Consider the following 27,991-nt stretch of genomic DNA (forward strand, 5'->3'; position numbering starts at 1 on the left):
TCTCCCAGACCCTTCACATGCCCTCCGAGTTTATCCCAATCGCCCCTCTTGAAGATTCACAGAGCCTCTTTGATCTGTGTGCTGTCCTCCCAGCTGGGAGGCCCAGGGATGCAAGCAGACCTTCTGGTCTCCCATTTCAAGTCACACATTCTTTCCTAAGGACCCAGTGGTCCTGACCCATAAGTGCGGTGGAATTTCATATGCAAAAAATAGGCCAGACTTGCCAGGCTGTTTGAATGTCCACTCTTTTGGGATTTGTCATCCTCGTAATCGGCCGTTCATCTCCACTCACGGTTAGACATGATATTTTTTGTTGGTGCAGTAACAGATCGATAGACCTCCCCTGATGCTTTCTCATCTTCTTTTTGTCTTTGGTTTTTATCACGCTGATTATGAGCCTCAGGGTCTGTATTAGCTATCAAAGTGAAAATGCCAGTCTGTTTCATAGGGACGTGGAACTGGAGGCTCCAATGAACTGCTCCTGTAGACCGGGTTGTGAAAACAAATCATGCACTCTGCCTCGAATCCTCCGAGAGAGAGAGATAGTGACTGCACGGCTCATATTGATCCTCGTTAAATCTGTATCTGTCTGAATTACTTTAACTTTGCAGCAGGTTTTCCAGCGTGTTTTTGTCTCCAGTGGCGGTGTTTGCCGTGGCCGCCCGTTTACAGAAAAGGACTTATAACCCACTGCAATCCTCTTAGATGTGAAGCCAAATGCCCTGGAGGTCACTCTCAGCTAAGTGGTTCCTTGTTTCTAATAAAAAACAAATCAAATAACATAGATCCCCAGGGGTTTATAACACCACACTCAGTGACTCTGGGGCAGATAAGCTTTCCAAATGATCCCCGAAGAAAAGCATGGATATAGGAGGATCTGTGATGGCATAATTTATTAAGGAGGAGAGGCGCAAAAAAAACAAACAAACTAAAAAACTCTGACCACTGGGCAATGGAGTTGAGTCCTCTCAACTGTGAAATGACCTGATCTTTAGATGTTGGCCATTACCTTTTGAAACCAGCTAACGTCGCCCACAGAAAACATTTGTGCACAGAGCAGGTTTGATGTTTAACTCTTAAGCGGCGGTTATCCCCAGGGTCTGGTTATTTCCAACCCTCAACCCCACAGCTCTCCTTCCCCTTTCTGTCTCTCCGTCGGCCCCTACCTCTGGCACCACAACCAGTGAGAACGGGGTGAGGGTGGGAGTCGGGGGGGAGGGGGACAATACCGCGTTTGTGCACCACTCTGCACTTGGCCTGCTGCTTAACAAATGTTCGGAGGAATTCTAGTGGCTGGCCTTGCCCCTGGGCCCGGGCTGATCCCACAGTGACTTCATAAACACTCTCTGGGGGTGATCAAAAGAACAACTCACCCTTTATAGGGAGCTTTATGGTAATGGAATTATTTCCACACCAATTAAAATTTGCTTTTCGCTCTCCCTTGTCCTCGTACAGACTGTTTATTTTTCTCCTGCTGCAGAAAGGGAAACGTTCTGTTGCCCGGGGCGCGGAGGTTCTACGAGGGGTGGAATAACAAAGGCACGATGGACTAGTTCATGCCAGTTTCTCTGTCTGTAGCTGACGCTTATGTTGTGATGATGCATGGAGGGTTTGCAAAATCAGGTGCTCAAAGTCTGAAATCCACAGTATACAGTAAAGTATCGATATGGCAACATATGGGCCGACCGTGAACGACTTCCATGCAATAAATTGGAAATGGATCATTTGGATTTATGTAGTATTTTGACTCAATTTGTCCAACGTGTATTTGAAGCTGCATTTAAAATTATTAGAATATTGCAATATATCACAACATTATAATATCGCGATAATGCATCGTATCGTGATACGTATCGTGATATGTATCGTGATACGTATCGTGATACGTATTGTACCCCTACCCCCGAAATGACGAGTTAAGGACACGCACTGGAGACAATTCACTCAATTCACCTTAACCAGTCTGGGGGATTAAGTCTTGATCTGAGCAGAAAAACAGAACACACAATCCTTTCTCTTTTCCCACCTCACCTGCTAACACCTGCCGATGCCTTTTCCTCCACCACCAGGCCTCAGCTTAGCACCTCTCTGCTCCTCTCTCCTTTTTTTTTTTTTTCCACCCACCGATGGAGGCAGCCATCGAAGCAGCCTTGAAGCCGCCCCCTTCCCTTCCTTTCCCCAACCTTTCCCTCTGTCTCTTTTTACAGCGCGCCTCCTCAATGGCTCCACTCGGCACAGGTCCAAGAACAGTGTTTGTCCGATCGCGGCCCCACCCCCTTTTTATTGGTGTATGTGGAGGGACAGTGACTGAGTGAGTGTGTGTAGGTTGTTTATGGTGTTTCTCTAGAAGCCAGGAGGGAGGTGTGTCTGGATCGTTTTGGTAACTGAACTGAAGTGAACTAACCTGAAGCCTGCGTTAGAATTTCAGTAGTTATGTGTAGTTGGAGCATTCCCAAACTCATTAACCTCTTAATTTAACACAAGACATGAGTGAGTGTGTTTGAAGATACCTGGCTATTCACATATTTAACATTTATTTCCTGTACACATATTAATTAAAAAACAAACAGACTACAACTCCCAGCATGCACTGGTATCAAGAAAAGTGTTCAAACTGTCAGCAGATGCAAAAAAGATTGTTGTCTTTAGTTATGTTGCATGTTGGCTCTGAGCTGCAGCAGTGAGGTGTTCTCAATCTGCTGAGGGTCTTTCTCTTCATGGTAACGGTGCCCGAGGCTCATGGGTAGTGTAGTCTTCAGAGCTGTCATGGCAAACGAACAGGGTGGGGAAGTTTTCTCTTGTTGCATCAATCAGGAACCGGTGTTCATAAAATCACTGGACGTATTGGAACTAGTACATTTTTGCACTCTTTACTTTACTGGTATTTCTTAATGTCATTGGAAACATTTTGTATATACTCTACCGGTCAAAAGTTTTAGAATAGCACGCAGTATCCTCTGGTATAGTTGGTCAGGGCTTCATCCTACAGCAAGATAATGACCCAAAACTTTAGTCCAAGCTCTACCAGAACTACCTCAGGATAGAAACACATGGACCATGGCCCAGTCTCTAGACTTTAACCCCATGGAGCTGGTTTGTGATGAACTGGACAGAAGAGTGAAAGCAAAGCACAAAGTGACACACATTTCTGGGAACTTCTGTGCTTCTTTGATTTCCAAAGTTTAGAATATATTTTGGGTTAAATATTGATTCTATGATTTATTTATTTATTTTTTAACTTCAGTTGTTTACTTGGTCTATTCATTTGTTTTATTCACAGTAAAATGAGACATTAAACTGCATATATTTCAATAAAAAAAAAAGAAATACTGGCGCGTTCTAAAACTTTGACCGGTACTGTAGATTTCTCTGTCGTCTACCTGCTGCAACATTCAGATATCCCGGATTGGAAAGTATCTATCAATGCATCAACCTATCGTATCATTTGATCATCCAGGAGGCTCCTGTGTTTCTGTGCCACTGAACATTTGGCGTTTCATTCATGACAAAGCTGAAAATAATAAAACGTGTGTGGGAAACCCTTCAGAAGCGGTGGCACGTCCCCCGCTTTGGATACGCTGAAAGATTAGAAAGTGCACTCGCACACATCTCCGTGGCTCTCATGCCCCGAGCACAGCTGCTCTGCCAGGGTAGAGGCTGTTCCATTCGCCTTTGTCCACGCCACTGACCTCCAAGCACACTGGGAACGCACCTCTGCGGGGCCTGGCCCGCAGCCGGACGCCTGATGTGGACATTGCTGGACTGGTGGGTCCCCCTCACCCGGGCAACCAGGCCTCTTTGAGCCCTTACCCCTCACTGTTTGCCCAGCCACTCTTTCCTCCTCTGCCCACTCTGCTTCTTTTTCCCCCTCGTCGCGGAACTGAAAGGAAGCTTGAGAGACAGCATGTTGTTTTGTGCTCGCTGCTTGGTTATGCTGCTGGTGGCCGGCTTCCTACGGCGCACCAAAGCTCCCATTCACTTTCTCCCCCTCTCTCTTTTTCTTTGACCTCCTCCGGGGAACGGACCGCCGTTTGATCACATTAGGGGAGAAAGAGAGCGATCAGCAGTGCGTTTGACGTTCCCGCTAGCTTTTGACAGTCTGTGTGAAGCTGATCGGTTTGCCCGGCACCAGCGAGTGGCCTCTTTTTTTTAAATTTCTCCTTTTTCTCTTTATGTTGTTTTTTTTTTTTTTTTTTTTTTTGTAGGCCAGCCATTGTGAAGCCTTTTGATTAAAATGTGTGGGTAGAGCTTAGCAGGACCGCTGCATCATTTCTTGTTTCACACTTTTCTCTCCCGTTTATTTTGCCGAGAAGTGCGTGTGCTGATCTGATTTTTTTTTTTTTTTTTTTCGAAAAATGTCAACTTGTGCGAAAATGTCTGCAGGAAAACCAGGCGTGTTTATGTGAAAGGGAGCCGCGGCTGGCGGATGTGCTCCTCTGACTGCTCCTCTGTGCTGATCAAAGCCGAGGCGCTCTGATGTTTAGACCACTCAGAAAGCACAGAAAGGGAGGGGAGCTCCGCGCAGTCGGTGAGAACTGCAGAAGTTTCTTCAGAAGCAGTATCACGGTGTGGGTGTTGAGCAATTTCTCACTTTGATATTGTACTTTTTTTTTTTTTTTTTTTTATCGCTTCTCAGAATCACCCTGATAACACATTCCCCTCTCCCGTTTGATGTGCGAGATTTAGGCACATCTGAGCGCGCTCACATGCTTCGGGGGTATGACCGCCTTTACACTTACTGACGGCTCACAAAGAAGCAGGATCCATAAAAGGCTTAAAGGGAGAAGGCCTCGGGAATCTTGTTTTATTTATGCCAGAAAATGCCTGGCCGCAATTAACCAACCACAACCACTCTGAATGTCAATTTAGGTCATTTTCTACCCTCACAAAAGCCCCGGACTTGGAGGCCATGAAGCAGAAAAAAGCTGATGTAATGGGTTTAAGAAAATCTCCAAGGGGAGTCAAACCTCACCCGCACTGCCCCCTCCTCCCCTCCCCTCCTCCCCTCCATCTCTGTCCAAAACCCGACCCCTCATCCACCCTCCAAACTCCTCCGAAGCAAGTGGTCACCACCTTTGGTCGAACACGGAGCCGCAGAAAAGCGCTTCGCGAAAGGTTTGAAACGCTTTAAGGGAAGAGGTCGAGCTTTCGGAAAAGATCGTGACGGTAAACCCAAAAAAAAAAAAAAGTAAGGGGGCAGAAAGAGAGAGAGAGAGAGAGAGAGAACATGTTTATGATTCGCTGATTTGGTGTTTGGGATGGGATGGGGGAAGGGGAGAAGGAGATGAAGGCGAGGGAGAGAAAGAAAGGAGGAGGGAAGGGAAGGGGGTAAAGAAAAGAAAAGAAATCCCAGCCTTGGCACACACACACACACACACACACACACACACACACACACACACACACACACACACACACACACACACTGTGCAGTGCAAAAGCACAAAAGAAACCTGTAACGCCTCCAGATTCCTTCTAGTCGAGTATCAAAGACATGCTTTGGTTTAGAACAACAGACTAGCGGGTAAGATAGGACTGAGTGAGCCAGTGAACCCAGCACCGGCTCGGTTGGGTGCTGCGAGTTAATCTCCCAGATAGGATTTTTTTTCTCTCCCTTCTTCTTCTTCTTCTCCACCTCCTCCACCTCCTCCTCCTCCACCTCCTCCTCCTCCTCCTCCTCCCCCTCTCTTTGGGGATATCGGTATTGCTGTGGAGCTCTGAATAGAGGGACTTGTCTAACCTGATCGCCGGTCGGGGTAAGCGCAGGGAGAGGCTCAGAAAACACACGCAGAGATGACTGCTGCTTTCAAGTCCAGAGGTGGGATAAACCGGCCCACCGGTCCGTCCTGATGCCTCGCCGCAGACCTCCCGGCACTTTGAAAAAGTGCTTTAGAACAGAGGCTTTAGATGAGTAGTGTAAGTGACAAAAGAAATATAAAAAATCCCTACTGGACCCTGTGTATCTGAACCCTGTCTGTCAGAAAATGGCCAGCGATTTTGCCCGTTTCTGTCCCAGAATACCTGGGACTTTCAATATATGGACGTTATAACAGTGTAATAACCTTCCAAGAGAGACGCAAGTGAAATTACATCATAATGGGTGTAAAAGCGCAATGTCTCGGCTTTCAGAAACAGTTGGAATTTTTCTCATGGTGGCATAGTTACGGTAACCCAACAAACACGGCGCCGGCCAACGACACGTCCAGTTTCAAAGGGTTAAAGCTTGTGCTGGCTACAGTAAAAAGTTTAATTTGCAGTCAGCATAATACCCCAACCCTGTCTGTCTGAAAATATTTTGCTTATTTTGAGCATAAAAGGATCAGAAAATGTCCAGCGAGTAAGAGCTTTGGCCCATTTTTCTCCCATAATACCTAGTACTTTCTATATATGGCAGTTATTTACGATTTGCCGCATGTTATTACGGTGTAATAACCTTCTGAGAGAGAGAGACGAGAGAAATTACCGCAGTGTCATCGTATTGGGTGTGAAGCGCAATGTTTCGGCTTTCGGAAACAGTTGGAATTTTTCTGATTGCGCAAACGGTGGCGTAGTTACGGTAATCCGGCAAACGTGGCGCCCGCCAACGACACGTCCGGTTTTAAAGGGTCAAAGCTTGTTCTGGCTACAGTAAAAAGTTTAATTTGCCGTCGGCATAATACCCTAAAAGGTTTGCTCTCTAATAACTTGGCTTGACCGGTTATTTGGTATTAACTCCGTATAATGGTACAAACACACTGGCAAAAGAAGAAGGACATTCCTCACAAGTGCAGGATTTGGATAGAATGGGCACTGGATATTCCTGAGGTCGGCGAAATGCTTCAGTAGTATCTGATTTTTACCGCGTAACATTAAAAAAGCAAGGGTTATGTCCGTGTGAGGTGGAAAAACAAAACCTGCATGACCTGGATCATCCTTGAAGCTGCAACAAAGACAAAGCAATCGGCCGTTTGGAGAGCGTCCAAATAGCTTCCGGCGCTCCTGTTCTAGCCATCAAGGTCTGCCCTTAAGGAATACGACCAGGAAGCCCAGTGATGGCTCCCAGCTCCCTCATCTTAACACTCCTAATTCCATATTTTATTCCAGGAAACGGCCCCGGCTTTGTTTATCCACGTTCTCATTTCCTCCGGAATATCATTAGCTCCTCGGAGGGCGTCGAGCCCCAGGTTGTCATGAAAGGTGATCGCTCGGCCATTCACAGAAACAAGAGACCGGGGAAAGAAAGAGAGGGGTTAGAAAAAAAAAAAAGAAAGAAAGAAAGAAAGGAAGAAGCAGAGCAGGCCAAGAAAGGACTTGGGGAAACTGTCAGAGGCTTCTTGTACCTGCGCCAGTTTTCAAAAAGGAAAATCTGTCTTAGCCCCCCCCCCCCCCCCCCCAATCCTCCCTCCCCCTCCCTGCCATCCAACCACCACTTATTCTACTTATTCGTGTTTTCTTAAAAGGTCGACACATTTGAAACAAAATCACGGGGTTAATTTGTGGCGACGCTAAACGCATTCCACATGTGGTTGAGTGGGGGCCTCCACTCGTCCTCCTCCCCTCACCCCCCCACCCCGGGTGCAGCGTGAACTTAGCTGTGTGACCCGGAAGTGATGTAGGTGACCGCTTCCTCTGGTGCGCACGGAGCCCCCCCTGTAAGTGTTTCCTAAAGAAAACAAAGTCGGAGGCGTCCGAAATCCGAAACCGGCACTAATGCTCGCTGCCTCTCCACCTTGCCTCTCCCTTTCCCCTCTTCCCTAAACCCTGTGGCCACGGGGGTAGCGGAGGTAAGGAGGGAGGGAGGGAGGGAGGGAGGGAGGGAGTAGCTGTATGAAAACCCACCGTCTGTGCACACATTCATTTAGGTGTGTGAACATGTGCATGTACTGTAAGTCCAGTTCACATTCCACTCAACTCTCGCTGGCGGGAAGTTAACAATCCTCAGCAAACACACACACACACACACACACACACACACACACACACACACACACACACACACACACACACCAGCGTCCAGGTTGGCCCCCGTCTAGCCGAGCCCTGACAGACACCGGCATGCGAGGCCAAAATGGCTTGTTTGTGCAGTTGTCGTGCGGAAGGTCATTCAATACATTAAGTGTGTGTGTGTGTGTGTGTGTGTGTGTGTGTGTGTGTGTGTGTGTGTGTGTGTGTGTGCGTGTGTGCGCGAGGACAAAATGAACCTGACCTTTTGAAGAAAGCCCCGTCTGTCTCCCCCTCTGAGAGCGGCCGGATTACAGCACTCATCTCCTACTGTAGCCGCCACGCGCACACACACACACACACACACACACACACACACACACACACACACACACACACACACACACACACACACACACACACACACACGAGCGCGCGCTCGGACTCCACTCGCTCGCTCTGATTTCACGTTCGGCTCCTCGCTTTGATTTCGCAGAGGGCTGCTTGCGAATGTTCGACAGGTGCCTTTTCGGTCATCTGAAGTGTTTCCATCGCCTTAATCTAACATCTGAAAGCGCCGGGGTTTAGGTGCGGCGTTTGATTTACGTGCCAGCAGCTTCGCCTCGGACGTGTTAGATCTCCGCACGCCACCTCTGCTTCCACGCCCACGCGCTGTAAATCCAAAACTGCTGACTGATTGTTCGGGCTTTGTCTCCTGCGTTATCATTCGTTGACTTTTGTCTGGCGTTTTTTTTTTTTCGCTCGGCGCGCTCCGCATCCCATTTGAATGTTTTCGATGGGATTTTTTTTGCATAAATTTGCTGTTTCCAGACACACAGACAACAGCGTGAACACGTCTTCAGTGTCAGAGTTATCTCATGTCAGCCGGCCTCAGCTGAAGATCGAATGTGAGAAAGGGAGTGCGGTACGAAGAGCTGAAAAACAAATCTGTTAATGAAACTTAACTGCCACCTACACAAGTGCAAGCTTTTTCTGCAGAATCCTATGCGAGTTGCCATGACAGAATTCGACCTCCGTTTGCCGATTTCATGTGTCCAATGTCCCGCTACGGCTCACGTGGCTAATCAAAACCATTAGCCTGGAAAAAAAAGCTAGCTGAACCTGGTTTATTTATTTTTTTGAATGAGATTGAACTTGCGCCGTTGGTTGCTACAACAATTCAAAGAAACTGAAAGTTTATCAGACACCTGAACGCCTTAATGCAGTTTTACTACATGTACTATTCGCATGTGTTTTTATACGTTCTACTACTGGTCCACTACCTCTCAGAGGCAAATATTGTACTGTAGTCAACAATATCACTGTAGCTAATGTCCGGCCGTAGCTTCAGGTCTTCAAGTTGTCTACACGGTCGGTGAGAAAAGCCGGATGAGTCACCGTTGCAGAACTTTGCTCACGACTTTTTAAAACATCCGTATTACGTATCCACCTCTGATTTTGCCCATTTCTGTGCTGTCCACAGCTACCGAAAATAATTTCACACCAACTTGTCCATGAAGAAGTCTGTCCGAGGAAGCGTGAATCGCAGCGAGTGATACCGGGGTGTTTCCGGACAAGGTTGCCGCCATATTGTCCACTCCAGAGGGCAAGGTGGTTGGGGGGAGGACGGGGGAAATGTGGACCTACTACTCTAATCCCATTCCAGTGGGCCGAGCGGCGAGCAGCTCGCGCCGCATTCCACAGCTCCGGGGGCTTTTTGGGGCGTGGAGGGAGGGAGGGGAGGGGAGGAGGGGAGGAGGCGGCGGCAGCAGCAGCAGCAGCAGCAGCATTCCTCCGTGGCTCGAGCCATCAAAGACGCCGCGCAACATCAAAGGCCACTCAGAGCCTAGGTGTTGATGACTGCAATCCTCCCCTCGGTCCACTTTTAGCAACCTCAACCTCTCAGCCCCTTCCGACGCACATACAGAGCGGGCGGCCAGCGGCCAGGTATGTGCGCCCCCCCCCCCCCCCCCCCAGCCTCCCCCTCCTCCCGGGATCGCCAGCCATGCTGCTGCAGCATTAATCATCGCTCATTAAGTAGTGACATTGACTTTTTGTTTTTATGGCGAGGGGTTTGGGGATGAGCTGGGGTTGCGGAGGATGCCGGTGATGTTTGGGGCGGTGCTGGTGGCAGCGGATCTAACCTGGCCACGCAAAAAAAATGAATTGAATGGTTTAGAGTCAATTTGGGACGTCGGCCTCTGGAAAATCGACGAGCTGGACAAAAAAGTTGGCTTGTTGTTGAGTTTTTTTTTTAAATACAGATAACACCGAGATGAATATGTTGTAAATGCACGAGTAAAGAACATGTGTACTCTGTTCTCGTGCTCCATAGAATTGCTTATTAATGAGCCCCCATGTCCCTCTGCTTGTTACATTGTTCCTCGTGCTAATTAATTCACAGTGGCACCTTGATGGCGACAAATAATTTATGCGCGCGTTCACCTACTTCTATAACCGGCCTCATAAGGGCATCGGCCTCTCCGCTGTGGGGACAGCGTGTCTGCTCGCTGTCGAATGCACCCAACACCAAGAAATGGGGGCATCCAGGCCGGCGTTGACCTCCGAACCTTTCTCGTTCGTGTCGCCCCTGGTTTTTAAACACTGAAGAGCCCAGAGTGACACCGCCGGAGAGACTTCTGCAGCGAGGCCTGCAGGCGCATGCGCCTCTGGCGGTTTCGGGGGAAGCACTCGCCGAGAGCTAATAGAGTCACAAGCTCGGCGTCCCGCGCGGCGTTAAAGCTGTCAGCCCCGGTGCCTTGCGCTACATATCAAGACATTTACATGATATAAGGTGTCCTCTGCCAGTGTTGGACCCCCCTCCACCACCCCTCCGCTCCCACCATGGCTCACGCTGAAACCATGACACTTGTTTGCTTTGCCCGTTGCTATGAAGACGGCGTGGAGGTGATTTCTTTTTTTTTTTTTTTTTCTCTCTTCCTCAGGGGAGGGGGTGTGGAGTTAGAGGAGTGTGGCGAGCAGATGGAGGCATCACAAAGCTGGCGCACACAGGGCATGCCCTTGACATAAAGAAAAGTGGTTGAGGATAAGTTGGTATTTAAATTACATGACGCATTGTTCCAGCACCCCCCCCCCCCCTTTTACTTTTTTTTTCAGCCAACATTTATTTTCATCCGACCCCCCCCCCCCCCCCTTCAGTTAGCTTAGACTGCCGGTATAAAAGATGGGCGCCGGACTAGCTCGGCTAATTGTTCCTCGGGTCCCAGCGGAGAAGACAAAAGGGAGGAAGTCTTCATTATTTGAGAGGAGAAGCAGAGGGATCCCTTTACGGTGATAGTGTTACAGGAGGAGGAGTGTCGGGCCCCACCTGTAGGGCCCTCCCAGCTGCTCCGCTGTAACCGGATCCGGCTCCCTCTCTCCTCAAGGCTACCCGGCCCTCTTTGAAGTTATTTCTAGTGCTGGGAAAGAGGGGCAGAGAGCGACCGGGAGGGCCGCGGAGTGAGGCCGAGGGAGAGTGTGGAGTAGGTATGTGTGTGTTGTGCATTAGTGCATGTGTTTAGGTCTATTTGTGCACCATAAACACGGCGAGCTGCAGCTCAGCTCTTAAACCCCCCCCCCCTACCCTCCACCCCTCCACCCGGTCTGACATTGAACCTCTGTAGGAGGATAAGAAAACTCATTGGGGAACAAGTTGAGCAGTGGAGCAAGTTCACAGAACATTCCCGTGGTAGGAATGGCACGTCCCACATTTCATCTCTCCAAAAAAAACGCTTGAACTCTGTTGACTAATTGGGTTGAAAGTAAGTTTAAAGCAGTTAGAAACAAGAAAAAAAACAAAAAAAAACAAACTCATCTGTTGACCAACTTGAACCTGTCCACAGCCAAGGACGCTCACTGTAAATCTCCGGGGCGTTGTTTGACCGTCTGCTAAACATGAAAACTCCCCCGACCTGCACCAGGAGCTGAACCTCACGAGGCCCCGACTGAAACGACTCAAGGGGGTCGTCTTTGGGATTAAGGCTTTGGTGGCTGTGATTTTCTTTCTCTGTCCTTGTTTCTAACGTGATGCGAATGGACCGATAGCAACGATACTTTCAGATAACATGACCTTTGACTTGACTCACGAAATAACGGGTTGTACCCTGCACTTATTTATTTATTCATTTATTTACTGTTTCCTCCTGTCATGGTTCCTACGCGATTCAGAGCTGTTGTCATGGCAACCGATAGTCATCGTGATGTCACATCCTGTTTCTGTAGTGTGAAAAAATGGGCGCTTGAACATGCATCCGCGTTTCATTATCTGATTTAGTCCCGTACACTGACATGGAGGAGGCAGGAGCGTAAGACTTATACTGCAGCCAGACACCGGGGGAGCTCTACTTCCTGTGGCTTCCCTTTTCAGAGGAGCTCTCCCGTCATCCAGCTTTAATTTTCATACTGTGGTCGAGATGGGTCACATACTTCAGGCTAAATGTGTTTGCCTCCATGTTTTCAAACATCACGGACGAAGATTACGCTTTCCTCGTAAAGCCTCTTTTCCTCTGGCGAGTTCCCGAGTATCACTGAGAGCGAGCTACCAGGTCCGTGGAGGAGCTGTGGCTGCACGCGGCAGCTGGTGAGGCCGTCTTTTATTTCCGCGCGTGTCCGCGTGAAAGTACTTTTCTCGCCTTTTTTAAAAAATAAGGATGCACTTTCACACACACGGATAGAGAGAGAAAGAGAGAGTGCAGAAGGCACAGTTGGCGCCCAGCAAACACCCTCGGCCCATCTGTCTCACCTTCCATATGTCTGCTGGAGCTCTGTGTAGGCAGCGAGAGGTCGTTTACGTCCTTAAGGCTGAGAGCTGGTGGCCGGTCGGGACCTTAGGAAGCTCCTTCAGCCAGAAGCTTCTGGAGGTGCAGACTCGTTAGCACTGCTGCTGATATATCCTCAGAAAAACGGACTGAAGTGTCCACACGTATTTATCACTGTATCACTTCATCTTGTGTGAAGCTGTTTTTACTATACATATATCTCAGGTGCTTTCACCTATGTTCAGCCTTTTATTTAACTTGGCTTGATTTTTCACCAGACTATAGTTATGGTTGGGGCCTGATTATTGACTCCCACCCTGCTGCTGTAACACCTGCATTTCCCAATGGGGATGCAGAACGCGAGTTTCCTGCGTCCTGAACCGTGCGACAGTTTGTTGGAGGAGCTGCCGCTGCGTTGACATTGTGTGATTTGGCCGTTTTATGTTTGTTTGCTGGAAGTTACATAATCCAGGGTCCATGTTGGTTAGCTGGTTTGCATAGACTGCCGTGCAGCTGCCGTCTGCTTGCTGGTCTAGTGTTTCCCTGGTTGCGTTGCATCTGTTGCACTTACACTTAGAATTACTGATGCATCAATTAGTAATTCAGCAAAATCATTCGTTTCTGATGATGCATTCAAAGAGTCAGTCACTGTTTGTTATTTCAACCACTAATGGATTGTCATGAATTGTATTTTAGTTTTTCAGTTTAAGGACAGCTTACATTAATCCTTTTAAAGAAAGAAAAGATGGTCATACTAGATTTGTACTAGAGTCTTGCATAAAACATAAAATAGACACCACATTAAACAAGTTGCATTCAAGATAACGTTACAGAGTGCATATGTAGTTAGTTGCTGCGTTTCTCCTGCAGCTTGTTTTGATGAAAAAGCAACAGGTTAAGGTTACGGCCATTTCTGGATTGTGTGAACGCCTTCGGATGCACCGTGAGTGCGCGGAGCCGTGTGTGTTTGTGCCATGTGCTTGTTAGCGTCTAGCGCTGGACATCCTGCTGCATACCACTTCTGGCTCGGCCTTGTTTTCCCTCCAAGAGCAGCTCTGAGTGGCGTGACTGTGTTTTGAGGCTCCGAAGGACACCACAAGCCCCGGTGGGGGAGGGAGGGGAGGGAGGGAGGGAGAGAGGGAGGGGGGGAGGCTCTGTGAGCTGCGGTCACACATACCCACCCTGCCACCCCTTCCTCACGGCACCTCATCACAACCGCACCTCAGTTGGCACGACTGGTGCGTTATTCCAGGAAGTTGACAATACACCTCCTCCTCCTCCTCCTCCTCCTTCCCCCTGTTAGAGGGGGTGGGGTGGGGTGGGGTTGAAGCTCTGCTCTGATGAGGGGGAGAATTTGGGTGAAGATGGTGGTGAGGAGGGGCGTCAAAGGAGGTCGGAAGGGGTCGGCCAAATTAAAGGCCCGGGGAGGTGGGCGGGATGCTTCTTCACTGGGGTGAACGAGTTCACAGCGAACGGACGGCCACTGAGAGATGCCACTCAGTTACCACCCCCACCCCCCCATGATGTGTTTGGGGCTGCACGCTTACCTCTGCACACACGCCTGCGCTCCAACGGGGAGATATATGGATACGCGGGCGCGAGGTGCGAGGACCGGCTCCACGTCCGGGTTTTTCCTCATGACTCGCAGATCGTGTGTGAAATAGGTGCCAGCTCTTCGTCTTGAATTTTCAAGAGAAGCCGGTGAACAACACATCTCCGCGGTTAATCATTCACCCTTCACTGGGAACATCTTGTAAAAGCTGTCTGTGACAAGAATGCACTTCAGACAACAAAGCGGCTTTGAACGCGGGTGTGACCCGAATGCCGTGAAGTCCTGGTGTGAGCTGGTGTTTCTAGGGCTTTTTTTTTTTTTTTTTTTTTTTTCTGGTTTATGTATTAAGAAGATTCTCCTGCATCTTCTGCAGAGCTCCCTTCAGCTCAGGGATCATTCTCCTCTCCCATCCACCTACTTGCCTTTGATGTTTCGGTGTGTAGCTCGCGGCTCACAGCGTGCACGCCGTACTATGCACCGTACTTCAGCGAGTGCACAACTTTAAAATAGCAACTCGGCAGCTTCTCGGAACGTTAGGTTTCGGTACCGTCTGTGCATCGTTTTCCCTCAAGTTCACAAAAGCTTTTCCTGGAGGCTGGAACGGAGCGTAATCTCTGCTTTGTCGCAAAGAAACATTCCCTTTGGCTGTGGAGGACTCTTCAGATGTTTGGGGAACTCGCCATTTTTTAAATTTGTTTTTGACGATTTTATGTCGATATGCAGCAATCAGGCATAACATTATGACCACCTTCCTAATATTGTGTAGGTTCCAAAACTCGTGTGACTCATCGGGGAATGGACATGGTCCTACTGAGGGTGTCCTGTGGTGTCTGGGAACAGGATGTTGTTGGTGGGGGGCTTTTGGATCACTGTGGATCATCCCACGCACACTTGATCAGTTTTGGATCTAGTGAATTTGGAGGCCTTGCCTTTTTTTTTTTGTTTTTTTTAGTTCTTAAAGCGATTTTGTGTGTGAGGCTGCATCCTGCTTGTGTCGTTGCTATGGGGTGGGGATGCCACTTGTGCAAGTGCCATCCACAAGAATGAATGCCAGGTCCAAAAGTTCCCCAGTGAGAACACTGAATCGTCACAACATGGTCAACGTCATTCACTTTTCTCCTGTCAGTGGTCGTAATGTTGTGGCTGATCGGTGCATCTACATGCGCAGCAGAAAATAAAACATAGCTCTTCCATGGAAGGGCGGTGTAGTGTGACTGTTTTTGGTCGTGTAGGGGGGATGAAGGGGCAAAAGGGGGTCTGTAACCGGGGGAGGAGGGGGGGCACCAATAATTTAGAAGGGGAGAGGAAAAGGGGGTGTGGCGAGGGGGGAGGAGGGAAACCCGGGGAGGCAGCAGAAGTGGTGGTTGTATGATCAAAGGCTTGGCGAATTGTGTCACAGACAGACGGAGAAGAATGGCATTGGATGGTGTGACTTGCATTTTGATTTCCTTTGAGAGCTGGGGGGGGGGGGGCTTAACAAGGTCACTTGTTGGAGCATAAAGGACAGTTTTTTCTCTTAATTCCCATTTACAATTAATTAAAATGTTATATTTGTGCTTCATGGTTAGATTTTGTGTAATAGAACTGTAGAAAAAACAAAGTACTGCTCTATGCGCTATAGTGTGAATCACTTTAATAACAAGATGGGGTGTCACACTTGAACACGTGCGTTTTCCACAGGTGGTTTTCCTGAGAGAGGGGCGGAGGGGCGGGGTTGGGGGATTTGTCGGAGGGGGGGCGTGGCCAACTTGAGTGACAGGTGGAGTTAAAATCCCTGCCAGGATTTCATTGAGAGTGCGCTGCCTGTGTAACGGGATATTCATGTGAAAGGCTGCCTCCCCCAGGGGCAGGACGGCCGGGGCAGAACAAGAGCCGCCCTTCCTTGTGGCACTTAGGGGGCGCCAGATGCCCTTTGCCCAAAAAACAAAAAAAAAAAAACAAAAAAAAAACCCGGGTACGAAGAAGCGGAGCTAAGTGGAGCACAGTGGACGCGGCTCCGGCGTTTTCCAGTGGGCTGAGCTCATGTGATGTGGGGCCTTGCGGGGAAAGCTGCTCGCTGCAGCAACACAAGAGAGAACTGTCATTTCGTGTGTTTCTGTGTGCACGAGGGCACGTTTGCATATGTGCTCGTTACTCCTCCTTTGTGTGCGCGGCCAGTGGCTGTGACCCACTTCCCCAGATCGCCATCTCTCATCCAGATCATCCAGATCCAGCTTCTTCTTCTTCTCTTTTTTTTTTTTTTCTGTCCCCCCTTCAGCCCCCGCCTCCATCCCGTCCCCGCATCTCTCGGCGCCTACGTCAACATCTCACAAAAAAAAAGATAAATCCCTGCAGTGGAGATAATGGTGCAATGGCCAGCCTCTAAAATAACAACACGGCCCACAACAACAACAACACTGTCCCATTTGGAGTGCGAGAGCCCCCCTGCACAATGGCCTAGTGTTCAGGGCTCGGGGGCGCAGGCGGGGCTCCCCACCGCCATCCAAGCTGTTAGACAAGCAGCAGAGAGAGGTCACAATCGCACAGCACGCAGCGCTCCTCCACTTCCTGGTCCACCGTGGAGACTCTCGTAGGATCTCCACGGCCTCTTTTCTCCTGTTGTTACCTTAGTTGACTGGGGTGTGCGGCAGGTAGGCAGGTCGGGATACGCAGGCCGAATGGAAACCCGACGCGGTTGTGCTCTCCCGTCTTTCTCTTCAATTTTGGCGTCCTCCAAAAGCCGAGGGGGGCACATGAATGCGCTCTGAAATTATCGTGCCGATTGTGTATGTAACGTATACCTGCGCTGCCTGCCTGCCTGCCTGCCCCGCCCCAGGCTGACGTCCGTCTTCCTCAGCTCATCTGAGATTACGGGAGAGGACGCTGTGATTTTGTGAAGTGCAGGTGGGCAAGGTCACCGCAGGCCGTGGATCTGAGAATAGGTGTTTTTTTTTTTTTTTTTTTTTTAGTTGTAGTAATCTTGCTTCTTGACCTCCCCTTTGGTCGTGCTTCCTCTGACGCAACAGCGAGCCGTTGGTTTCAAAGGGCTGCGAGTGGACATGGATTTTCATGTTTTCTCGTACTCCTCTTCGTCGGTGTGTTGGAGGACTGAGGAGGAGGATTCAAGGGTGAATGTTTTGTGTTCCTGTGAAGGTAGAATTCAGACTCTGAGATGGATAAGAGACAGATGAGAAAATGTGCATCAATCAGGCATAACAATTATGACCACCTTCGTAATACTGGAAGTGTAGGTGCAGGTCTCCCTTAAGCCTCCAAAACAATTGTGACTCCTCAGAGAATGGACATGGGCTTTCTGGTGGGTGTCCTTTGGGGGTCTTTGGGTCCTATGGGTTGAGGGGAGGGGCCTCTGTGGATCATCCCACAGATACTTGATCAGTTTGGGATCTAGTGAATTTGGAGGCCAGGTCATCACCTTGTGCTTTTTGTTGTTTCCATCCTGCTGGGGGTGGCTTCTGGCATCATGGAGTGTCATTGCTATGGGGTGGGGGGTGTCTGGTCTGGTCTGGGTGGGAGGTACATGTCCAAGTAACATCCACACAAATGAATGCTAGGTCCACAAGTTTCCCAGCAGAAGATTGTACTGTCACAACGTGCACAATATTATTTACTTTTCCTGTCAGAGTGTAGATGTCTGGTCTGTGATACCTCAGATACCTCGTTGAAGTCTAGAACGACACACGTTGTCCTCATTCTTTCCCTGTGACTCCTCCTGAGTCCACCTGATTTGCATTTGACCCCCTTTGCTATTAGCTAAGTCCTCCCCAAAACCCCTCCGGGGTCAGGGGCTTGACCCTTCCAGTCCTGTGGCACTGGAGTGACTAGGCTCTTTCTGAATGTCTCCTCAATTGGCAGCTAACCTGCTCCCAACGTGATGAAGTGGGGTTCAAAGGTCGGGGGTCGCCAGAGAGAGAGAAGGGTATCTCAGGTCATCAGCAGTGGCCCCGGGGGCCAGAGAAGCCTCGGGCCCGGCGCCACAGTGCTCGCTGATTGGGGTTCTGTGGTCATTGGGTTAATAGGATAAGTGGCCCGGAGGTCAGTTTGGCCACTTCTAATGCTAATATAGGAGCTTGTCCACAGTGTTGGCTTGGTGGGGGCTTGATCCCGGATTTCGGGGCTCTACTTGGTTACAGTTTTATTCCTCTTTGAATAGATTATTTCACCCGAGTGAATGGCTGACAACTCTAGTTTTCTCGTCTCTACATTTTCTCTTCATTTTCTTTTTGATGAAGATGTTTGTACGCGTCTGTTCAGCTCAAGTCTCCTCCGATTGTTGTTGGCTTCTATGTCTGTGAAGGTTCTCAGTCATCCAGGTCATGGTAGAAGCTTCGTCAGTTCTGAGAGACTGGTGGGAAGTTGAGGTTTAAAGTTGTTGGCTTTTACCTGCCATTGTGACATCGATGCCTCCCGGGAATGTGATCTAGATTGGTAATTAGATGAGTCTTTAGCCGCGTCTGGGTGTCACACTGACACATCAAGGTTTGAATTAAGTGTTTCAGTATAAATAAAGGAGCCTAAAACCTCCTTATAGTCATGTGGAACCACCCAAACACTAGTCAGTGCTGTGTCATTTTTGCCAGTTGGGTTCATTTGTGTTTTTACTTCTTGCTTCACATTCACAAATGGCGTCTGAAACGTTCGCTGAAGACGAGTCTGTATCACTGAACCTCCTCAGTTAATCTTTCTTTGATGCGTTCCCTCTTTTTTTGATTCAAGACAATCAATTTGAAATGCGTGTAGATGTAGAGGGTACCGGAAATACTAAAATGGAAACACGCTACCAGCAAGCGGACCAATCACAGCTCTTGTGGTTTGCATGAGTACATTTCTGGGGTGGTGCATGCCACTCACGGTGCGAGGGTCCACTTCTGCTTCAACTTAAGGAGTCTAAACTACCTATTTCTTCTGTCGGGCTCTCTGCGTCTGTGATGTCTGCCCTCATTTACCTTTTAATCCTTTTTTAAGACATTGTTTAGGTGGTGGCTCAGCGGAGCCTTCTGGCAGAGAGCTCGGCCAATTTAGAGCTTAGCTTAAGTGTAATGAGAAGATACTACGCTGAACTGTTTTCGTGTGAAGCATCAGCTTTCAGTCTCTAATTTAATAAAAACAAAAAAATGCATATAATGCACCCACCTATTGTGCGTGCGTGCACAGGCACAATAGAATTGGCAGCGACATTAATCATGTGCATCCACAGCAAGAATGGAAGTGAACTTAAAAGTATAAGTCTGCCTCATCAGCAGATCTGAGAAAGCACATAAATCCCAGGTTTGCTTATTTGCTGCTGTTCTTTAAGGGGGTCGGGGAGAAGGCTCTGCTGTATTTTTAGAAACGGCATGATTGTGCAGCAGCTAGACATACCTAGTACTCTTATGCATTTATGTATCATTATGGAGAGTGGGTGCCAAATGGATTATATATTGGCATATTCCCTCAGAGGAGACAGGGTGTAACCAAGAGAGATTACTGCAGCTCTAAGCTACGTGTTCACTGCTAAATCAGAAACCAGGGAGGCCAAGATCCCCAAGTTTTATGTGTTGGTTAGTTCGTTATCTTCCACGTAAATACTCATCTCTCACGTCTTCTTTCCAGATGCATCCATTGGGACTATGTAATAATAACGATGAAGAGGACCTGTACGAGTATGGCTGGGTCGGAGTGGTGAAGCTGGAGCAGCCAGAGCTGGACCCCAGCTGTCTCACCGTGCTGGGAAAGGTAAAAGAGCTGCTTGTTTCTGCGCTTGCAGGTTTACAACCGGTGTCTCCGCAGCCTCGTTTACTCGCCACGTAACGTGCACAGGTCGTTTTACTTTCCACTGAAACGCAGATCACTGATGGGTTACTGTTCTGAAAGCAGATACAGCGGCTTCAACTCGCACAACAAGAGGCCGGGGGGAAAATAATCAGCACAGTTGTCACTTTGCATTCATAAGTACTCGCAGCGTGTGAGTTGAGTCATGCAATAAAAACTGAATCATATCATATGAGTCATGTTATAAAGCACTGCAGTTTGATGTGGGTTTTTTGGCTCCTTAACCGATGAATTATGTGTTGGGCACCATAATTGTGGCATTAATGTTTCTTTTACATGCTTCATTATTTGTGGATTGGAAGATTGTCTCTTTGTCAGGGTCCACAACGCCCAGTCTAACCTACAGCCAGTTTCCCTCATTGAAGAGACTGATAGAATAACAACAGTATCACCAAACCTTTGAAAAACCTGAGGGTGTAGCTCAGAAAAATATGTTTGGGTGTGAGAGTTTTAACTCCATGTGTGAAATGTGTAGCCGGCTTTGTGTTTGTAGACGTCCCCTCTGCCCCTCTCAAGTTAGGGAAAGTTCTCCTCCTCCTTCTACATAATTAAACCCTTTTAACAATTTATCTTTGGTCTAGTTTAGACACCGGGACAATGCACGGGAGTATGATTTCGTTCTATTTTGCTTCTTACTATTGCTGCAAACCGAATCCCTCCCTTGTCTCTCAACAGCCTCCCTTCCCTCCCCCCTTTTTCCCCCATCCTCCTCCTTCCTTCCACTGCCCAGACCCCTTTGGAGTCTCCCGAGTGGTATTTTATCGTGCTTTAATTAAGTGTTCCTCTTAATGGAATGTACCAACATTCTCCGGAGGATAAGGGAGAAGGGGGTGGAGGGGCTGAGGGGGAGTCGGCTATAGTCTCATTTATCCTTCGCGGTCCCGGTGACACAAAGAGAGCAGCCATTCATAATTTAAGGAGTACTTGTGCCATATAGACATGCTAATGTTGCACTTTATCTGGCGATAGTTGCTGCTACCTAGCTGATGCATGCTTAATGCTGAGACCTGAAAACTGACGTAATCTTCAGAAACCAAACCAAAAAGCTGTTATTTCAGCTACGGTCATTTTTAATTGGCCTACAGCAGATTCCAAACACATAGTTGAACATGGCCCACACTTGGAACTTGTGCTTGATTAAGATTAATCAAAGACGTTTGCCACAGATGGAACCAAAAATGGCAGAAACTCGAGAGTGAATGCAGAAAGTGTCAGGCACGGTGTGAAAGTGTATATTTCTGTGTCTCTGTGTCTCTGCAAATGAGCCTGTTGCGGTGATGAGAGTGTGTAATATATGGTAACACTATGAAACTAAGCTTCAGACTTTCACTGGTGCAGAACGAGACAAAAGGAACAAATGAAAGTTAAGGAAATGTTAGTCGGCAAGTTCTTTTTTATGCATAACAAGGTTGAAATATACCTTTTTTCCTTTAACCCATCACCTCATGCCTTCCACTCCAACTGTTGTCATACTACACAAAGATTGGCCAGTTTGGACACCGCTGTAGTTATTAGCAAATGGTCTTTGTTGAGGTGACAAATCCAGAGTGAACTTGCTGTTTTAACATGTTCTGTTCACTGCAAGAATTGGACAATTAAACTGACATTGTTTTGAAATGGGAAGAGTCTTAAGTCTCAATAAGGCCTGAGCATTTCCACATTAGCCACGCCCACTTCCAATTTCTGACCAATCACAGAATAGTTGTCGGACACCGTGTCCATAACAAGCTCAGTGTTTCGCTTCTTGCCTTTTGACACACGCTTGCACCTGTCATGCTCTTAGGAGATGTTTTCTTATGGCTTTATTGATTTTTACTATGATATAAAAAAACAGTCATGAATGATGAGACGGATGGAAAGATCTATGAACCATTATGTGTCCGGGCCAGATTCAGATCCAGGATGTTGTGGGTAACGTCCCATTAGCCTTAGCCAACTAAGCCACGAGGACAACCCAAGAATGAGAAACACACATCTTCCACTCAGTGGATCCAGTCAAAGCACAGAGCTAATGAGCTGGCCATTTTCAACTTTCTGGGTTTGATGTTTTTTTTTTTTTGTTTTTTGCTGAGAGACACTGTAGTGAGGCAGGAACCTTGGCCTGTGACCTTTTGGGCTCCAGCCAGCCTCCCCCGACCTCCAGACCACTTTGTCTCCTCTGTGTTTGTTCGGCCAGGACTAAAATTAGAGGAGGGAAAGCCCATTGTTGCGTCTTGACAGCCCCTTGCCCAGGGCCCGAGCACAGCTGGGTGCTTTGCGTTGGCACCGCCGCTTTTGCCAGGACCAGACAGTGCCGCGTTTACCCCCTGCCAGCCTGGCCGCCGTGCCCATCCCCATTCCGGATGCAGTGCCCGCTCTTACACACTCACCCCGCCTGGTCTGGACTCGGCAGCATCCCCCCCCCACACCGCCCCACGACTCCCTCCCGCCCTACCCGACTGGCCCCTGACTGAACCCAAGAGCCCACTCCACTTCGCTGCCACTTCGCCACCAACAGTGTCAGGGTCTTGTCTGGTCAATTTAGATTCCACTCAATTACAGAATCCCAGCGAACGCACAAAACAGGATTGTTGGAGGAGAAAAAAAAAATACTGTTTACTCAAATCCACGTCTAAATATAAAGTGTCTGGGAACACAAGGCCCCCCAACTGTGCTTCAGAGCTGCTCAACAAGCCACGGGCATTACGCTGTTTAGACTTGACCGAATCCGTGTGTCATCCAGTAAGCATTCAGTGGCAGATATGATGGAAACCAGATTACCTCTCATCTCCCAAGAGTTAGACTCTCCACAATAGGAAGGTTATAACAGTTATGGATGTCCTGATCAAGTTTTTTATTGCCCCCAGATCTGAGCCTTGATCTGGTCTTAAATAAACGATCCCTGAAGATTCTTTTCTCACTTGTATTCTCCTAGAATCTGGCCATTAGCATCAATGCTAATGATGAGTGAGGAGAGGGTAGCTCGTACCTTGGCTCCAGAAAACCTGTGTTCTGTGCTACAGAAATGATCTGGTGCTGCCAGCGGTGAATCAACTTGTTAGAATGACGATCAGCTACTACCACCTCGCCAAACGTCCACATTGCATCATTTCTGACTTCATTTTCCAGATTAAAGCTCTTCCACACAGCAGACATGTTTAGCTACATGGTCTTTTCTTCTTCTGCTTTGAATTTTGGCACCTTTGACCCCCCGCCATTAAGACAAAAGAAGAACAAGTCGTCATCTTCTTCTTCAGCTGCTTTGACCGTTTGTAATGAAGAGGAATAAGACTTTTAGACGATACAGAGACGTGTTTTTATTAATGGCAGAACTATAGTGAATTAAAACTACAAAAGATCAAGCGTGACTGGAGCCTGATATAGATAAAAATGCCTGATGCCGGTTTTGACAGGTGCTAGTGTTACTGATACAGTCTCTTTTTATGTATTTGTTCCTTTTTGTTTTGAAGTTTGAGGAAGTTATTTGCAGGACGTTGTCTCTGTAAGTTGTTGTGACTTTAGTTCCCAGCTGCTTCGCTCATAGAGAGGTTTCCGTCTGCTCTCCGACATGTGAAATATCAGCGGCGGAGGGAGAGGAGGGAGCGGAGGAAAAGAGGTCGGTCATAGCGGCCTATGAAGTCCATGTGCAGACCTCACTAAAGTGCTGGCGTGTCATATATATGTACACAGTTTTTTCCTGCACTTCCTGTCTGGTTCCTGTGAGAGCTGCAGGACTGCTGAACCTCTGACCTCGGTGTGCCACAGCGGTGGCCCCTCCTCCCAACGGTAGGAAAACCTAGAGCGAATCAGTTCCCACCGCGTTTGAGATATTCTGTATCGGGTTTGCCTGAGTTATGCTCCTCTTTCACCGCAGCTTATCAAGTCTTCGCTTTCTCCGAGGTGTTGGCAAACGCTGTAAATCATGCTCGCACCTCTGCACACATGTATCCGCTCTCAAGTCGAACTATTTATTGCGGCCAATAACATATTCTTAGTAGTCATTTCCTCCCCGCAGCTCGACTTTCTCAGAATTGGCGTCCCTCCCTCCCTCCTTCCCCACGCTGTCTCTTCACACACATACGCTGCGATTTTTGGCAGCTTCTCTGGAACATGAAATCATGCCACCGGCTTTTTATTGGTGGCCCAGACCGGTCAGCGTCCCTGTCGCCGTGCCAGGGAGATAGCTCCCCTTTCAAATGCCGTGGTGTCGGTCCAGTGGCCACACGGGGCCTTAGCGCGCCGGCTTCGCCTCTTTCATCCTGCCCCGACATGACATCAGTCCCCAACTCTTGTAACCGAGGGAAGGGAAGGGAAGGGGCAGAGTAGAGGACAGACGGGAGGGGATGACAGAGGTGAATGTGTCTCATTTTGTAAGTGGGTGGCGAGCATTCGTGTCTTGTGTGGTGCAACTTTTTTTTATTTTTTTTTTATGGGTTTCGCTGCCCAAATAAGTCGAAAAATGCGACCCCCTCCTCCCACGCTGCCCTGAAGTTTGTGTAAAGCAAGCCTCTTGGCTGGCAGAGCATGTAAAACTCCCTGGTATGTGCTTGTTGTGTGTGGCCCTGCTTCTGCCCCGAACCAGCGTGCCTCTGAACCGTGATCGGTTCCACCTTAAACACCAGCCAAAGACAACAGTGCATCACAGCGGAGCGCGACTGTCCCAAGACCGGGGCCCCCGCTACAAAGCACTTCAAAATAACCGGGGCAAGCGAGAGGAGTCTCAAGACCTTTATTGACATACGCTCCCAGAAATAAAGCTCGCTAACTTTCAAGTTTTCGCCAGAAGCGCACCACCATAAAAAAACAAAAAAAAAAAAAAGTGCATCCTGTGTGGGAAGCGCTCACACAAACATGGGCCCGAAACCGCTGTTGCCATGGAACAATGCGAGTGGGCAGAGGAGTGTGCCTCTTTCTGCCGTGGCCCTGGAGTTGGCACCGTGGGACAGCGGGCCAGAGCAAACAGCTGCTGCGTCTTAGTGCTAAGTGGCTTTTGGACTCTGACTGTGTCTGGCATCTCGGCCAGAGCTGCAGAGAGGGCGCAGCGTGTTGTGTGTGTGTGTGTGTGTGTGTGTGTGTGTGTGAGAGAGAGAGGACTGACCGAGATGTAGAAAGTACTCGAGGGCTACAAGGACGGTGTGAACAAGAGCGAGGCCGGCGTTCGGGACGAAAAAGAAACGGCAACAGACAGATGAGTGTGATACTGCGGGCGGCTGGCTCGGAGCCCGTGGCCAGGTTAGCCCGTCTTACGCACTCAGGTGTGTGTTAGAGGTCGAGCCGGGGCCACGGCAGTGCCAGGAGGGTGTCATGCCGCGGGGCTTGTTGCAAAAGAGGCGTCAGTGTCGGATGGAGCCGGCCGCGCTCGGCCTTGTTCGTCGGTCGGCGTGTTCTCGTCCTGTCCGGGTAAGGAAAAGAAGCCCTAGCTATGACGCCGGCAGATCGACCGGCGGCAACGAGAGACGCCCCTTTCCCCCTTTTTTCCTTCTCTCGCAGCAAAGAACAGAGCCCAAACAGAAAGGGAGAAAATTGCCGTTGTTCGACACTCGGCGCACTCTTGTTAAATTGCCGCGGGGACACAATAGTTATTGATTCACAACAGACGCCTTCGTCCGATACAGCTGGCGCCTTTTTCTTTCAGCTGCAAGTTTTCAAAAGAAATCTTTTTCGCGAACACGCAGCATATTGATGAGACAATTTTCCTCCCCATGTGCGTTGCAGTGAGAAATGATAGGGCTTGCTTCTTCTTTTCAGACGAGAGAATAGAAAGGCACTTTGTATTTGATCGAGGCGGCTGCTGACGCTGCAGTAGAAGCAAGTAGGACTGAGGTCAATATTTAGTCACTTCACAGACTCATTCGTAAGTTTTTAACTTCTGCTCAAGTTCTCTTAACATGCCTTTCACTGAAACATATGTTTTATGTGAAATTTCATTCATTTCAGAAAGAGGACAGGGTCCCAGTGGCTTTTCTTCAGTCTTTCTGTTGTTTTGGAAAAACCATGCATACATTATTGATGCATTTAAGAACTTTCAAAAGTTCTCAGCACAGATAATTCATCAGTGCTGCGTCTGAATCGCTCTATATTGATTCCACTCACAGCTTTTACTTGCACTCAAATAGACTTTATTGATCCACAAGGGAAATTGCTTGGTCACAGTAGTTCAGTTGCACAAAAAAAAAACCACTCTTGAAAAACAGTAGTAAAAAAAGAAAAATGCTGTAAAATAGTTAAAAATATTAATAATAATAATCATAAAATCTTATAAAATAGAATAATATTAATAGTACATTAATATTAAAATAAATAAAATAATAATGTATTAATTTTAACTATTTATTCTTAAATAATGAATTTAATTAAAATTATAAAAAATAAAATAAAATAGAATAAAAATATTAATATTACACTAACAGTAAAATAAATAAAAATATATTAAATAAAATGCATTTATTGATTTTAATTATTTGTTTATTGTTAAATAATAAAGAGAATTAAAATAAAATAGAATTAAAATATTGAGAATAAAAACAACACAATAAATAAAAGTAGAATCAATGAAATAAAGTATTAATAATAAGAAAATACAATAGTATAAGAAAATAAACTACCAAGATTTGCATGTACAGTGCTACATGAGTCTATAAACTTAAAATCATAGGACTGGTTTGCTGGCTGTGTGGAGTAAAGCTAATAGCTCCACCTGCCCCCTTTCCCCAAACTCTGTGCACAAACACTCTCAAACACCGCAGCATTGGAGGGACGGATAGAAAGAGAAACTGAAAAAGAGAGGAGGAGGAGGAGGAGGAGGAGGAGCAGCGGGGGTGGGGGAGAAAAAAAAATTATGGAGAAAAAGACTTGTGAAGCACGGAGGAGCACTCAGGGGCCTGCCTCTCGGGCTCTCCTTTCATGTTTGTGTACGCCTCAACTTGCTGATATTATCTTGGCCGGTCTTCCTGGCGGGGTGTCGGTGGAGGTTTCCACTGTGACCAGGCGGGGGCCTCTCTCCCTCTCTCAGGCTGTGTGTTGGAACCCTCACCCACCTTCCTCCTTCGATCACCCCCCCCCCCCACCACCCCGACCCCAACCCCACCCCACACACACAGACACAAAAAGTCCCTCTCCTAAATCACCGCTTCACCACGTTTCACGGCACTTGGAGGCACCCGGGGTCCCACTGCGCTCGTTTCCATGGTCACTGGGAAGCTCCTTGTGTCATGTGGCTCAAAGTGAGCCGTCCCTGGGCCGAATTACCCAGCTTTCAATGGGAGGCCAAATGACCATTATTAGACTTCACAGCTCAGGCATCTATTTAAATAGAGAAGAAAGGAGCCCCGGGGACTTAAGATGAGAGAAGGAGATGGAGGAAGAAAGACGGCGAGAAGAAGGAGAGAGGTGGGGAAATGACAGGAAAGGAGAAGAATGTGCGTTTAGAGCCACTGAGGAGTATTTCTATTTATTTTTTTTTTTTATATCTTCCACACCCTCAAATTGATTTTTGATCTTAATCGCAAGTGTTTATTTGATAGTCGGTCGCCGGCCCCGCCTAAATCTCTCCTGTCTGTCAAACGGCAGCCCGAACAGACGGGGCCGTGCCGCATCAAAAGATGAGCCGTGGAAAAAGAAATCTCCAGCATCTTAGAAAAGATAGGGCCAGACATCCACCCACGTCAGCCCAAAGCCCCGTCTTTTCTCCCTTCATCTCCGTCTAAGCCCGGCTGCTTTGTGCGGGAATGCGCTTGTGTGTGTGTGAGAATCCTCGCGTCCCGCGCCTCGCTGCGTATGTCAGGGCCATGTTGTCTGGGAGGCCCGGGCCCACGGCCTGGCACCGGAGCTGGAAACTGAAGCCCCCACTCCCCCACCACCACCACCACCACCACCACCCCCCCCCCAGCCTGGTCCCACACAGCTAATCTGATGCCTCTCCCTGCTACGCATGAGTCTTCCCACTGGAGGTTAGCGGGGGTGAAAATGGCATCCT

At 48.2% G+C, this 27,991-nt stretch overlaps 1 protein-coding gene across 2 annotated transcripts in view; it reads left to right on the top strand.

The window, feature by feature from the left end:
• znrf3 (zinc and ring finger 3) overlaps window positions 1-27,991 on the top strand; it is a 71,239-nt gene that overhangs the window by 16,754 nt on the left and 26,494 nt on the right. For both annotated transcript variants that reach the window (XM_047591712.1, XM_047591711.1), the window contains exon 2: window positions 19,819-19,941. In XM_047591712.1, the coding sequence (XP_047447668.1) occupies window positions 19,819-19,941 (123 nt within the window). The remainder of the gene's footprint in view (window positions 1-19,818; window positions 19,942-27,991) is intronic.

Source organism: Mugil cephalus, chromosome 8 (genome assembly GCF_022458985.1).
Source record: "Mugil cephalus isolate CIBA_MC_2020 chromosome 8, CIBA_Mcephalus_1.1, whole genome shotgun sequence".
Classification (NCBI taxonomy): Eukaryota; Metazoa; Chordata; class Actinopteri; order Mugiliformes; family Mugilidae; genus Mugil; species Mugil cephalus.